This window comes from Lontra canadensis, unplaced genomic scaffold, assembly GCF_010015895.1.
Source record: "Lontra canadensis isolate GAN:19392208 unplaced genomic scaffold, GSC_riverotter_1.0 scaffold59, whole genome shotgun sequence".
In the NCBI taxonomy this organism is placed as follows: Eukaryota; Metazoa; Chordata; class Mammalia; order Carnivora; family Mustelidae; genus Lontra; species Lontra canadensis.
Window position 1 is genome coordinate 6,761,529 of NW_022631053.1, and position 15,454 is coordinate 6,776,982.

At 38.5% G+C, this 15,454-nt stretch overlaps 1 protein-coding gene across 1 annotated transcript in view; it reads left to right on the plus strand.

Annotated features, from left to right (window-relative positions):
• RPAP3 (RNA polymerase II associated protein 3) overlaps window positions 1–15,164 on the plus strand; it is a 41,026-nt gene extending 25,862 nt beyond the window's left edge. The window contains exons 11-17 of the mRNA XM_032876953.1: window positions 1,248–1,318; window positions 1,438–1,539; window positions 8,246–8,481; window positions 10,689–10,875; window positions 11,680–11,777; window positions 12,392–12,492; window positions 14,871–15,164. Of these exons, the coding sequence (XP_032732844.1) occupies window positions 1,248–1,318; window positions 1,438–1,539; window positions 8,246–8,481; window positions 10,689–10,875; window positions 11,680–11,777; window positions 12,392–12,492; window positions 14,871–14,956 (881 nt within the window). The 3' untranslated portion in view covers window positions 14,957–15,164. The remainder of the gene's footprint in view (window positions 1–1,247; window positions 1,319–1,437; window positions 1,540–8,245; window positions 8,482–10,688; window positions 10,876–11,679; window positions 11,778–12,391; window positions 12,493–14,870) is intronic.
• The last annotated feature ends 290 nt before the right edge of the window (window positions 15,165–15,454 follow it).

Consider the following 15,454-nt stretch of genomic DNA (forward strand, 5'->3'; position numbering starts at 1 on the left):
GAAAAGGCAAAAAGAAAGGGAATCAGCTGTTAAAAGTTAGAGGATAATGTGAGATCTGCAGTGATGCTCCTTTTTATTCTTGGTACTAGTTATTTTGTTTTTCCAGGATCTTTTAAGTATTCAGTCTGTTAGCTTTCTTGAAGAACTAACTTGGTTTTATAGCATATGTTTTCTGTTTCACATATTTCTGCTCTTTCTTTCCTTCGATTTTGTTTAGGCTTATGTTATTTTATTTTAAAGATTTTATTTACTTGAGAGAGGGCGGCCTTGAGTGGGGAAGGGGCAGAAGGAGAGGGAGAAGCAGGCCCCCCTGCTGCTCAGGGAGCCTGATGCAGGCTTGATCCTGGGATCTGGGGATCCCAGGATCATGACCTGAGCTGAAGGCAGACACTTAACAGACTGAGCCACCCAGGTCCCCCTATTTTGTTTAGGTTTCATTTGCTGTTTTTCTAATATCTTGACATCAATACTTAGATTATTGATTTTCAACCTGCCTTCTTTTCTGGTATGTGCATTTAAATCTGACAGTTTTTCTCTAAGCCTGGCTTCAGCTGTAGCTCATGAATTTAAAAAATGGTAGTAAAATATACATAACATAAAATTTACCATCTTAATTATTTTTAAGTGTACGATTCAGTGGCATTAAGTACATTCACATTGTTGAGCAGCCATCACCATCACCACCAAACATCTTCAGCGCTCTTTCATCATCCAGTCCTGAAAATCTACCCATTAACAAAAACTCCCCATTCCTTCCTCCTTTAGCCCCTGGTAACTATCATTCTACTTTCTGTCTCTATGAATTTGATTGTTCTAGGTACCTCATATAAGTAGAATCATGCAGTATTTGTCCCTTTGTGTCTGGCTTCTTTAACTTAGCTAATGTCTTCCAAGGTTTAAGGCCAAATAATATTCCATTATATGGAATTCTCTTAGATTCTGTCTTAACATTTAGTGAGTAACCCTGTCATTTTTTAATAATGTGAGCTTTGGTAAGTTAGATGACCTCTAGACCTCAGTTGTATCATCTGACAAGTGGGGTTGTGATGGGGGTCACACGAGAATTCACATAAAGTAACTAGAAGAGCACCTGGTCAATGTTTAGCTCTTACTATTGCTCAACCTGTTTCCTAGCGCCTTAAGTAAAACTTCTAGAGAGAAGCCTGGGTTATTAACTAAATGTATCATGTCTTGAACTCTGTAAATATTTTCACTAATTTATTCTGTTTCTTAAAAATTCACTTTAGATTTTGAAACTGTTTTGCTTTTGGAACCTGGGAATAAGCAAGCAGTTACTGAACTTTCCAAAATTAAAAAGGTAATGTATTCTTTTCAGCAAAATATGGTCTTGTTTTCTGAAGCAGAAACACATTACTATTATATAACTAACTTGAGAATATATATTTTGGTAGTCATGCTTACAAATTTATTTTCAAGGACTTAATTGAGAAAGGACATTGGGATGATGTTTTTCTCGATTCTACACAAAGGCAAAATGTGATAAAACCTATTGATAATCCATCTCATCTTGGGTCAACTGTAAGTGAAACACTTTTCTTTCATTTTTTCCTTCCATTTTAAATATCAGTGTTATATTAATAAGAGTTGGAGACAAAGTGTTGAATAAATAAACTCTTTTTAGAATCTTTAAAAAGCACTCTTAGGATTATTGATATAATGAAAATGGGGAAAATTCAGCTGTTTAGTATTCTGGGATAACTTTTTCGTTGACTTAACACTACAAATTTAAATATTTCTACATATTTTCTTTTAAAAAATTTTTTAAAGATATTTATTTATTTGACAGACAGAGATCACAAGTAGGCAGAGAGGGAGGCAGAGAGAGAGGGGGAAAGCAGGCTCCCCACTGAGCAGAGAGCCCGATGTGTGGGGCTCGATCCCAGGACCCCGAGATCATGACCTGAGCTGAAGGCAAAGGCTTTAACCCACTGAGCTACCCAGGCGCCCCTGTGATTTTATTATAATAATAGCCTTGCATCTTCTGTGGGGTTAGATCTAAAATCATCACTTAAGCTCAACAACAACAAAAGTAAGATGAATGTGCATTACAAGTCCACTCACACTGCTCAGATCATTTATCAGGTGGTGCGGGTGGGGCGGTGTGAGTGGTTCCCGGGGCCACCGAGGTGCAGGGGGTAGAGGTGGTTCAGAGCCCTGGATGGTGATAAAGGGGGGGCCCACGGAGTAGCATGTGCAGGATGGTCCTGATAAAGGGGGTGTCCTCTGGTCACCATACTGACTTGCAGAGCAGAAGTGAAAGCTGTGTTGATATGACAGACAAAAGAGCCAATATCAACAACAGCTGAACCCCAGAAAAGCAGGCATCTGCACCTGCCATCTCTCCTATGCCAGGTTCCCAGAGAGCAGAATCAGTGCCAGAAAACTCTTTCCCCCCACTGGGTGCCGCCTGCAGCTTGGGGGAAAAGAGGCCAGGAGGTTAAATTACTGTCACCACATGTCACTGCCCATGTCTGCCACTGTGGAACAGCTGGGGTTCCATCCTAGAGGATTACCAGAAGTAATTTCAAACTAACAAAGGCACGTACTCTAGTTAGGCAGGCGTCTGTGTCCAGGATAACACTGTGTCCCTCCTCTGTGGCTACAGGAGATGGTTCTTTGTGCATTGAGAACAGAGAGAATGAGTGAGATTAAAAAGCCCATTCCACACACGGAATCATAGCCACTCCTGTGGAAAGATTCTGCTTGCCAGCGCACGACCTTCTTCCTTTGCTTCCCTCCCTGACAAAAGGGGTCTTCTCTCTGCAAGTTCTGTCAGTGGCCTCAGGGACCTCTCGGAGGTGGGGATGCCTGGAGACTTGGAGAGGAGCTGAGAGGGTGTTTTCTGGGAGGAACCTGTTACTTATAAATGTTAACTAAGCTCAGCTCTGTTTATCTTATCAATTCATAGGTAGTTCTGATTTAAGTACACTGTGAGACACATAGTAATTATGTTGTATGGAAAAAGGCAAAAATTGTAAATAACAGCATGAATGTGTTTGGATGTGTGCTATAGAATTCCCATAATGTATCATGAGAGGCAGGATAAGTTCTAACAGTGACTCAGGACACAGCAGAACCCGCTCATATGAACACAGCAGAAGGACTTTGTGTGGAACTGGCTCTGCAAATAGTAACTGATTTTTCTCTCTTCATGACTTCACTGCTAGTGTACATTTTCTACTACAAATCTGTCACCTCCTATAATTCAGAATATTTTTACCCAGGGTACAACTGGAGGGATTCTGCATATAGCATATTTACCAACAGAGATGGAGCAGTGATGAGTTAGGAAGTTGACCTTCTCTAAGACCATTCAGAATTGCACAAAGCACACAATGTAAAGATGGAGGGACGGCATTTCACATTTACCAGTTGAAAGGATTATTGGAGATATTCTGAATAGGTTAGTTGCCTAACTGGCAACAGGAAAGGAGGAAACAACAATGATTCCACCTAGAGTCGTTCTGGAAGGAGTAAGCCAGCCCAGGAGTATTCAGCGTGGAGTGTGGTGTTATCCTCTCCATGTTATTCACAGCCCTAAGGTCCTCAGCCTTTAAGTACTTTGGCTTCTGGAGGCACAGCCAAGATGACACAGTGAAAACAGAGAAGCCTATAGGCTCTTGGGTTGAGAGTTTGCACTTTGAAAATAAGTAACACAGCAGACATCTCGCACCACCCACAAAACAGAGGTAAGGCCAGGGAGAGTGCTGTACAAAAAGGCTTCCCAAAAGGGGTACTGCTGAAAATGGCCACAGCATTTACCTTGCCCTTCTCTGTGTCCTTGGTAGAGACAAAGCTGCTGTTCCTCAGGGGGAGCGGCACCAGCTTCTGGATCTCATGAAGGCTCTGGGAGGAATGGAGGTTTATTTTGATATGCATGGGCTCTGCAGAATTAAAACAAACCCTCCACTCATTTTTCCACCAACTTGAACTCTTCCCTACTCTCCGGTCTCTGATTGGCAGAGGATTTCCCACATGCTTAGATGATCCCCAAGGATAAGGGGGAGCCCTGTACTCTATACTTAAAGACACGACAGGGCCCTGCCTGGTTCAGGTATTTTCATAACTCATCAAACAACTGTGGACAGCTTGGGGCTCAGATCAGCTGGAAAGAAAGAGGTATGCTTCATGGCTCAGAGAACCCAGCATGGGGTATTGGTACAGTGCACATCCTCAGAAGTGGTGTATGTCTGCCTTTGTTTAAACAGCCTCATTTTTTTCTCTGCTAGAGACCCCCGCTCTCCAGCTCAGTGGGCAGAAGTGACATAGCCATCACAGGGGTATCCTGAGAAACCTGAGGATGGGTACAGTGTCCTCAGCCAGGTTTACCCTTACATTGCAAGACCCTCAGTACCCTTGGTACATCTTTAAAAAAAAAAAAAAAATTCACCTAAGGCCGAGCTCTAGTATAAGCAAATTGCCTTTAAAAATATACATTGCACATTGTTTTTGGTATACCATACTGTTTTTCATTAAGTCCAACAAAGCCAGTTTTTTTCTCTGCAATATTATAACAGAAAGAGTAGCTGGCATGAATTTAGCAATTTATTTTGTGCTGAAGAGTCCACAAGACTAAGATTTTAAAAATAATTATAAAGTGAACACCCATGAAATCACCAACTAAGTCAAAAATTGAAAGGTGTCAGCCTCCAGAATCCCCCTGTGTGCCCCCCCCCCACTGGCCATGATCCTCTCGCTGCCTCTTGGAAGTAGCTGTTCTGCATGGTGGATGCTTTGAGAGCCTTAATTTTATAAGGAAGTCAGAGCAGGTATTTTTATCTTCCTTTTACAAAGGAAGAAAATGAAGCAAAGAAAGTTTGTTTTGTTGAGGTCATATTTCAGGTAGCAGTGAATTTCTGTTAAATGCTTTTCTAGTGTTCTTTTTTTTTTTTTCCTTTTTTTTTTTTTTTTTTAATTAAGTAGGCTCCACGCCCAGTGTAGGCACTCCCAACTTGTGACTCTGGTATCTGGAGTCCTGTGCTCTACTGAGAGCCAGCCAGGGGTCCCCCACTCCCAGTGTTATTATGACTTTATTCTTGGATTTTCTGAGACAAGACTTGTTTCGGGACAGGCAAAAATCTAGTTGCTTCCATACATTGTATTCATTTTCATACATTATGTTAATGTGCTGCTATTCTTTTCAATTAAGGTGATCAAATGTTTAATGAAAAGTGGTTTTAAAAAAGTGGTTTAAACTTTTACATCTTTGTAAGACATTTTCACAAAAAATTGATAAGGTTAAAAAAAGCATTTGTCAGACTGTTGTCCATAATTATAAAAACATGGCCGTGTGGTAGATCAAATGTCCCATGGCCAGTATATAAGGACTTTTATACATTTGTGGGGTTCTCTTCTCCCTCACTTTAAAAACCAGTTTATGTTAATAGTTTGAAAATGCGACATGCATTTAAGTCTTTCGTGGCAAGATCTTAAAACACCTCTGTGAAATGAAAGATCTGGGGTGGACTATTCTGTAAATGTTCCCAAACAAAATAAACCAGTATCTTAGCAGGAAGGGGAAAAATTGCTGTTTATTTTTGTAGTAGGTCTTCATAATAAAAATGTGGGCATTATTTGAAAGATAGAAGATGCTGTTTGGTGTACTGTTTTTAAGAGTTGATTTGAGCCCCCTTGTGCAAGTTACCTAATCCCTGTGTGATCCTTACTTTTTCTCCCCGAGGATAACTCACAGGTTAGTTTTGATCGAAGGAAATAATATCCATTAATGCTAAGGCAGTTTTAGGTGAAATGGATATTAATTTCCTTCTCAGTCACATATTTGTGAGAGAACCATACCACTGGGGAAGAGGTCAGGGAAGAGAGGAAAGTCCAGGAAGTGGAGGGAGAGTCCTAGCATTACTTGAGTCAAATGAGAGCCTAGGCCAGGGAAGTCTGCGTTTTCAGGGGCTGATAGCCTGGGGGTACTTTTGGCGAATCTTCTCCAGAGAGCATCTAGGAGAGCAGTGATGTAGATCTCCTGGTACCCGGGGTTCCTGGGTAGGTGGTAGTAAATGAAGGGTCTCCTGATCTCATAGTCTTATCTGAAATACTTTATTTTGTTTTATTTTCATTTTTCTGTTTTCCTATAGCAAAACTTCATCTTTCCACTTGGCCCTTCCCCTTCTTTCTCCCTTTCTGTTTGTTTGTTTATTTATTTATTTATTTATTTATTTTTTAAGATTTTATTTATTTATTTGACAGAGATCACAAGCAGGCAGAGAGGCAGGCAGGCAGAGAAGGGCGGGGAAGCAGGCTCCCCACTGAGCAGGGAGCCCGATGTGGGGCTGAGACCATGACCTGAGCTGAAGGCAGAGGCTTAATCCACTGAGCCACCCAGGTGCCCCCCTTTCTGTTTATTTTTATATTTCTCTTCCTTTTCTTAAAATGGCCATAGCATAGAGCTAAATAAAATGCATCTAAATGTTAGTTTTGAGAAAGTGTTAGTTGAACCTTTCATATTTTCTTAAATCTTTCTGTAGTGATATCTTTTGTGTTTCACTCCTGTTAACCAGCATACTGTCATCACCCCTGTCGCTCCCAACCATCAGTAGCCCTCAGCACTACTAGCTCCCAGTACCCACTCATAGGTCTATACTTCACAGAGACTATTGATGAAGGAATTTTTAAATTAGGATCATGTTTACACATCTGTTGTTAGTTTTGAAAGGATTTTGTTTTAAATGGGACTGTATTGGGGCGCCTGGGTGGCTCAGTGGGTTAAAGCCTCTGCCTTCGGCTCAGGTCATGGTCCCGGGGTCCTGGGATCGAGCCCCACATCGGGCTCTCTGCTCTGCGGGGAGCCTGCTTCCTCCTCTCTCTCTGCCTGCCTCTCTGCCTGCTTGTGGTCTCTCTCTGTCAAATAAATAAATAAAATCTTTAAAAAAAAAAAAAAATAAAAAAAATAAATGGGACTGTATTGATTTAGTCCAGTGATTTATTGCCTGTCAGAAATCATAGTCCCTTGTGCAGCACTGACACATGCCCATTCTTGGTTAATATCTTCAGAGAAAACTGTTGCTCTTCAGAGTTCTCAGCAAGGCAAAGGCTTCAGATTAACTCGATTGTACTTTAAATAGAACGGCTGCTGGGATTCTGTTAATAGTTTTGCTAATACCTTTTAAAATTTATGTTTGTTCATCCAGCAACACTCAGTTGTAACTGTTAGAGGTCTTATCTTGGCTATGTTAATAGAATGTCAGAGTTTAATATGTATGTCTAAAGTTTTTATATTTAAAACTTTTTGATTTAAAATTCACCCATACAGTTGAGATGAACACTTAGAGTAAATTGAGGGTTTTTTAAATTAAAAATAACAGAGTATTATATGTAAACTTAAGAAGAAATTGAACATGTTTGACATTTGTAATGATTGAAATAAATAGTGAATCCTACTTATTTTGTTACATTAGAAACTAATTATGGTCAAGTCTTACTGACTTTGTGGACATATTTGGCAGATCTTTAATCCTGGGCTGGTTTTGTCTAGCGGCTGCATGTTTAGAAAATCGACTTAGGTGTTTTTTATTTTTTATTTATTTATTTTTTAAATCTACTTAGAGTTTAATGTTAGTCTGTTTCATACAGAGTGCTGGTCATTGTCTGACCTTGTTCTGCTTGCCTTCAGTTAGTTCACTGGAGATTTGGCCATACTTTTTCTTGGCTTTGTTGCCTCTCGGGTCAAGTCCAAACTCCTGGACGTGGCACGCAATTCCTTTATAAGCTGTCTTTAAACAGCCTTTCAGGCTTCGTTCCCCCCAACTCCTCCCCTTGCTCTAGCCCTTTTGGACTTCTCATCTTTCCACTGACCATGCTGTGCCCTTCCACATTGCCACTCATGTGTACTTTTCTGTGATGACTCCCCTGATGCCACTGTTTGTCTTCCTTCCCTGTGTTCTCTTAGCATGTGGTGCTTTCCCCTTTCACAGCATGTGTCCCATTGCCTTGGAATTATGTATATGTACAGCTCTTCTTTCTCCCATTCAGACTTACATACTCTAGGTGCTATGCATCTTTTTTTATTCTTTGTATTCTCAGAGTATGACCCCTGTCTATCTTGCCATCAGAGTGAACTGACTTAAAACTGTTAGTCTGTGAACTTAAAATCTAAGTACGTTCTCTAAATAGGGAGTCGATACTAGATAAGAACACTGCAGCCTTTTAATTGGTGACCCTAAAATAGGAAACCTTTAATGTTGATTTAAAGAATTGATTTTAATCGTTGTAGAAACCACTCAAGAAAGTTACTATTGAAGAGACCGGTAATTTGATCCAGACCATTGACGTGCAGGGTAGCACTCCTGCCGCTCCACAGAACAACCCTAGTCACCTGGCAGACGGAATAGCAAGTGCAGGCACTGCGAGTAAGAAGAATTCAAGCCAAGATGACCTTTTGCCCACCAGTGATATTCCGAAAGCGAAAGTATTGAAAATAGAAGAAATCAGTGATACTTCAGCCCTGCCGTGAGTAGAAGAAATACTCTTTAAAAAAAAAAAAAATTATTTTGAGAGAGAGAGAGGGAGTGAGAGCAAGGGGAGAGAGAGGGAGTCTTATGTAGACTCCGCGCAGATCCTAAGCCTTACGTGGAGCTTGGTTTCATGACCCTGAGATCATGACCTGAGCCGAAATGAGAGTTGGACACTTAATTGACGGCGCCACCCAGGTTTCCCAGAAGAAATACTCTTGATACTCATCTAGAGTGGTAATAATGCACTAGAAAATTGGTATTACTGATGAGACTTCTGGTATGTGCTTATCACCATAGTACTTTGAACTGCCCAACTTCACATTCTAGATTTTTATTTGTACTTAAATTATAAGAGAGGTTTTGCTTAAGGTGTGATCACTATTCCTGTACCATAGTGGGAAATTCAGAGGTAAGAAAGTATCTTAACAAATTGATTCTCTGCATTTTTATTCTAGAACTTTAGTATTTGTATTTCACTTTGTAATTCAGCAAAAAAAGTTTTTAAAAGGAAGCTTCAGGGGCGCCTGGGTGGCTCAGTGGGTTAAAGCCTCTGCTTTCAGCTCAGGTCATGATCCCAAGGTCCCGGGATCAAGCCCTGAATTGGGCTCTCTGCTCAGCGGGGAGCCTGCTTCCCCCTCTCTCTCTGCCTGCCTCTCTGCCTACTTGTGATCTCTGTCTGTCAAAAAAAATTTTTTAAAGGAAGCTTCATAAAAAATGTAGAAATTAGTCATCATTATTCTAGCCATTAATCTAAGATTATTTGTGGGCTCTTTAAATTATGTGTGGAATTTTAAAAAATAGTCATGTGTTTGCTTAATGGTGAGAATATAAAAGATCTAGATTAATTAGGTTTATTTGGGGATGTTGAAACTTTTTTTTTTTTAAGATTTTTAATTTATTTGACAGAGATACAGTTAAGAGAGGGATATAAGCAGAGGAAGTGGGAGAGGGAGAAGCAGGCTTCTCGTTGAGTGGGGAGCCCGTTATGGGGCTCAATCCCAGGACCCTGAGACCATGACCTGAGCTGAAGGCAGACATTTAAGGACTGACCCACCCAGTCACCCCAGGGGATGTTGAAACTTTATTCATACATTCTTGTATTGACACTCAGCAATCCTATTAAAAGGTTTTTTTGGGGGGGGGGCACCTGGGAGGCTCAGTGGGTTAAGCCTCTGCCTTCGGCTCAGGTCATGATCCCAGGGTGCTGGGATCGAGCCCCGCATTGGGCTCTCTGCTCAGCAGGGAGTCTGCTTCCCTTCCTCTCTCTCTCTCTGCCTGCCTCTCTGCCTGCTGGTGATCTCTGTGTGTCAAATAAATAAATAAAATCTTTAAAAAAGTTTTTGTTTTTTAATGTTGACTTTTAGTGGTTTTATTTAAAGTGATAGTGATTATTTAGTGATTTGGGGAAAACACTGAACAGACAGATTTTTTTTTTAAGATTTTATTTATTTATTTGAGAGACAGAGATCACAAATAGGCAGAGAGGCAGGCAGAGAGAGAGGGAGAGGCAGGCTCCCTGCTGAGCAGAGAGCCCGATGTGGGGCTCGATCCCAGGATCCTGGGATCATGACCCGAGCCAGAGGCAGAGGCTTTAACCCACTGAGCCACCCAGGCAGCCCCAGACAGATTTTTTTAAAAGGAGGAAGCATTTCTTGGTGTCTGGGACTGTCTTTCCTGAAACTGTCATAATTTGGATTTCTGAAAGGCAGAGTTAAGAGTGTATGTGATGTAGTGATGCAGTATATAGAAATGGTGTGCTTCAAAAAGTGGCCAGGCTAGATTAGCGCAACAGATGAGAATAGTCATTACATAGCCAGCATGTGAAAATTGGCAAAGGAAAGGGGGTGGGGGGATAATAGGGTGTTGGGTATTGAGGAGGGCATGTGCTGTGATGGGCACTGAGTATTATACTTAACTAATGAATCATTGAACACTGCATCAGGGACTAATTATGTACTACACAGTGGCTAACTAAACATAAATAAATAAATATTTAAAAAATCGGCAAAAGCATTATCTGCCTTGCCAAAAATATAGGTGTGTTTTTATTAGCCGGCAGAGTTCACTACGTGTGGAATATAAATAGTTACAATACTATATTAATAAAGTCAGGAATTGAAAATCTCCATTGACATTTCCTTGTATAAGCTTTAACTATTTGTGGTTCTTTTCTAATTGTTTGATGCCTCTGAAATATTTCAGACCTCCAGTCAACTTGAACCAGGAGGTATGTCCGTCTTTCAGTGAGAAGATTTCTGTAGAGACAGATGAGACACCTGCGCAGCTTGTCACAACTCTTCTTCCTCCAGTTCCTGCAAACTCATTTCAGCTTGAATCTGATTTCAGACAACTAAAAAATTCTCCGGATATGTTGTATTGGTATTTGAAGGTAAGAAAGGAAGCTAGTGGTTGTAGTTTAAGTAGAAGGTCATAGGACTTATTTTGTCACTAGTACTGTACACTAGGACTGTATCTGCTTTTTGTAGAATATGTTTGTAGAACCCTTCCTTGCCTGCGCGTATTACCTCAGCCAGACTGTTTTAAATGTTTGCAACTGGGAAACCTTTGGAAATAGGTTCTGTGTTAAGTTCTGTGGTTTAAAATAACTTGATCTTATTTCAGAAATCCTAACTTAAATTTAATACTTCATTCTTCAAGATGGGGAGAGAAGTTAAAACACATTGAGTGCCTTCCATGTGCCCCAAGCACTGCTTGCAATATTTAGACAATCATTTTCTTATGTGAGCTCTTATTTGCTCCAAGAAAAAGGATCAGATCTTAGGAAGTTTCCCAAATAATGGATTTTAGCATTGTCTTTTCAAGTGTGGTTATAGTAATAATCCCTTACAGTTTTCTAGTATACAGTTACTTCTAAGTGCATTATCTCATGTAATTCTGTTTTTTAAACTAGTTATTTTTATTGCTCCTTGAGAGCTCTCTTCAAGTTTCCTGTCTTTGGGAACATCTCTCTGTTCATGGATTTTTCTCTGCCTCGAACAGAGTGATTTATCTAACATTTCCTCCTACTTTTGTTCTTCACTCGTAGTTACATTGCGCTGTGACCCCATTACTCAGTCAGCACTAGTGCATAAACAGTATTCTTCCCTATATTCACGTAAGCAGTTGTTATATACATAATTTGTGATATATAAATGTTACTGTGATATAATTTTCTCTTTTTATCTTTTCCAAGCAAATTGAACCATCCATGTATCCTAAGTTGTTTCAGAAAAATCTGGATCCTGATGTATTCAACCAGATCATTAAAATTCTGCATGACTTTTACATTGAGTAAGTGGAATTTTTTTTGTTATACCTGCATATTGTAATGTTAGGCTATTTGTAGTGGTTTGGGAAAGTCATTCTCCTTGATGTCGTATTACTTACTGCCTTCTGTATAGCAAAATTAGCTCTCTGGTAAATTTCACCATTGCAGAAGTTGTGAAGAGATGACAAGTGCAGACAATAATATGGGAAATGTATAGGTAGGAGGAAACAGGACTTTAAAACTTTTTTTTAAAGAAAGGGAGGTGTAGAAGTGATAAATGTGATAGCAAATTAATAAAGTCTGCTATGCGATATAATGAGCACTGGATGTTATATGCAACTGATGAATCACTGAACTCTACCCCTGAAACTATTAATATACTATGTTAATTAACTGAATTTAAATAAAAAAATAAATTTTTAAAAAGTCTGTGCTAAGCCTCACATTTAAGAAAATTATAATTTCTTCAGTTACTTGATAAATCTCTTCATTTGGGCACTTAAAATGTAGACCACAACCAGGGAAAAAAGATAAATGGAGACCTTATTTATGTATAATTAGAAATACTGTGTTAGAAAAACAGAATTACATGAGCTACTTTTAATTAATCATTTGTTTTATATTTGGATTGTTTCAGGAAAGAAGAGCCATCACTCATCTTTGAAATCTTACAAAAACTTTCTGAACTAAAAAGGTTTGATATGGCAGTGATGTTTATGTCAGAACCTGAGAAAAAAAGTAAGTCTGTGAAGAAAGCTTTTCCAGATCTTTATTCTGACATGTTCCTTCATTTATTCAACAAATATAGTGGACATTTATTAAATACTTACTCTAAGATACATATAGTTAAATTTAAATTAATCACAAGTTAAATTGAATTACAGTTAAGTAAAATAAAATCTTTTAACCCCCAACAACAGCATTGTGAGCTTTAAGTGTGATTATTAATTCCTTTTTACAGAGATAGAAACTGAGGCATAGAGAGGTAAGGAACCTGACCAAGGTCGTCTAGGTAGGAAGCCAGACCCAGGATTGATTGATTTTTATTCTTTTTTTTTTTTTTTTTTTTTTTTTTTTCAGATTTAAAGTTAGGCAGTCTGACTTTATGTCTGGACTCTTCTACTTGAAAACTCAGTAAAGCATAATGGTTGAGAGCTTGCTTTGGTGGGACTTGTTAAGGGTTCCTACCACAGATGCATGTCACCCGGCATGGGTGCAAGGGAGGTCCAGTCCCTTCTGTGAGAGCCAGTTTCTTTGTGTTTGTTTGATGGAACCTGAATCCTCAAAGACATGCGGGAGTCAATCAGATGAAAGGGCTGGGGAAGAGTGTTAGACCCGGAGAATGATGTATGTGGAAGTTCTGAGGCAGGAAAGAGCAAATTGTCTTCAGAAAATTAAAAGAAGTACAGTGCGGACTGTAGAGTCGGGACAATTGGCGGGTGATGAACCTGCAGAATTCTATTCCTTATTTATTTTTACATCTCTGTTCTTCCCATGAAGTGTCAGTTTAGGGAAACCTTAAGTAAAATCAGACTGTGCAGGAACTTCAGTTAGGTAAGAGTTTTGGGCTTTCCTCAAGTTTTTGGAAAAAGAAAAATTATTAGAATGCAGCAGTATCAGGTTTTTAGTTTTAAAAATAACAGAAACTCTATGTACCATTTTCATGTATCTTCTGGATTAAATATACCTTGGGCTCCTTTTCTTGTTTCTTTATGTTTCTAGCAGCAACATTGAATGAGTCTGAATCACTAAGAAAAATACTCTTTGTATTGTACTTAAAGAAGTGGACATGTCATTTTACGTGTGATTTTTAAATAGGGTTTAAGCTAAAAGACCTTTCTGTTTTATCTTTACTCAAAAACAGTCCCTAAAGTTCCCTGAAAAATACTAACTTTTCTTACTATTATAACTTACTGTTATAACCTCTTCCACTACTTTTTTCGATTACTCTGCTCCACCATACTAACTTTATATTTTTTGATATACCAAGCTGGTAAACTTATTTTGGCCTTGGGCTCTTCGCAGTTGGCCATTTCTGCAGCCCAGAATATCTCCCCCTTGCCAGCTTCTTCACTTCATTCAGTTTCCACCAGAGTTACCACTTCAGAGACCTCTTTCCTCAGCAGACCTACTCAAAGTAACTGTCTGCCTCCCTTTATCATCCTCTGGCTTCTTACCCTCCTTTATTTTTCTTCATAATGTGTAACTAGCTGAAAATATTTCATGTATTTGTTTATGATGTCTCTCTCCCTAATAGAGTGAAAGCTCCACGAGAGCAGGAACTGTGTATACCTTGTTCTCTAGGCCTCAGGGCATAGAGTAGTGCTTAGAGCGTAACAGCCTGTCTGTATAAATGCATTGAGGAAGTGAATTTCTTGCTACTGTAATGTGATAAGTAGAAGTGTACTCATAGAATGCGAGTTGGTTCTTTACACTGGCCTACCAACAGTACTCTCTTGGTTGGGTCACCACTGTCAGCTAAGCTAAACATGGGGAGCACCTGGAATGGTTCCTAGAGTGTACCTAATAAGCATTTGATCAATATTAGCTGGTGTTACCTTTTTTTTTTTATCAGTAACAACCAGTAGCCAGTGTTAATGTTGCACTCTACAGAGTTTTCCAAAGTGTTGATTGTGGACCATTCAGTGGTATAAAAGATGATTTTATATGATTTATAGGCAAGTTTTGTTTTAATTTTTAATAGTTATGTATTTTATTGCATATTATAAAAATGTATGGCTAACATTTTGTAGATGTTACTGCTAAGTTTCAATTTACAGTAGTGGATACAAAATTTTCTTTTAAAATAGTTTCAGTTTGAAAAAGTTAATTAAAATATTGAGTAAATTGTGCTCGTTACAGAGGGCAAAATGTTTAAAGTAGGACAGAATGTGTTAAGTTTAAGTTAATATTTTTTACAAAATATTCTGGTAAGAAACATTAGATTCCTGTATAACTTTCTCAGATTAGCTTTTTAAATATCTGGATTAGAATTTGCAAATATAATGGTTATTGCTTTAAAATATGAGAAGTTTTATTTGATAAATCAGATTACTCTAATTTTGTCTCAGTTTTTAAAAAATGGAGATTAAAATGAATTATTTTTCTTTTTTCAGTTGCACATGTATTGTTCAATCACATAGACAAATCAGGATTGAAGGATAAGTCTGTTGAAGAACTCAAGAAAAGATATGGTGGTTGATTTTCATTTTTATTGAAATTACTGTCTTTGACTTTCATATGTAAATTTTTTTATTGAAAATAAAGTATTGCTTTTTAAGAAAATGAAATCATACAAGAACAGATTATCTTTAGACATAAGTTAATTAACTATATAGTGAATTGTGACTTAAGTAATGAGAATGTACTCAGATAAGCTATTTGTAAGACATTTTCCAAAAATAAAAATATAATGATGTATACTGGTAAAGATTGGTATCTTATGTTATTTGAAATTCTAAATCTAGATGCATCCTTCAGTGCCCCGTAATTTTAACATTACATTTTCATAAGTTTTTGTAGCCACATGCTAAGGTTGCTTCATTAGCATGCAAATAAAGTTATGGTTGTATAGAGGGTGTTAAGTAGATAAATAAATTGTTTCTTTATAGTTTTAATATTGTGCTGGTTCACTAACAAAAATACTTATTTACAGGATGTGTATTTTTAGTATTTACAGTGAAAGGAGACTCTTACTAGA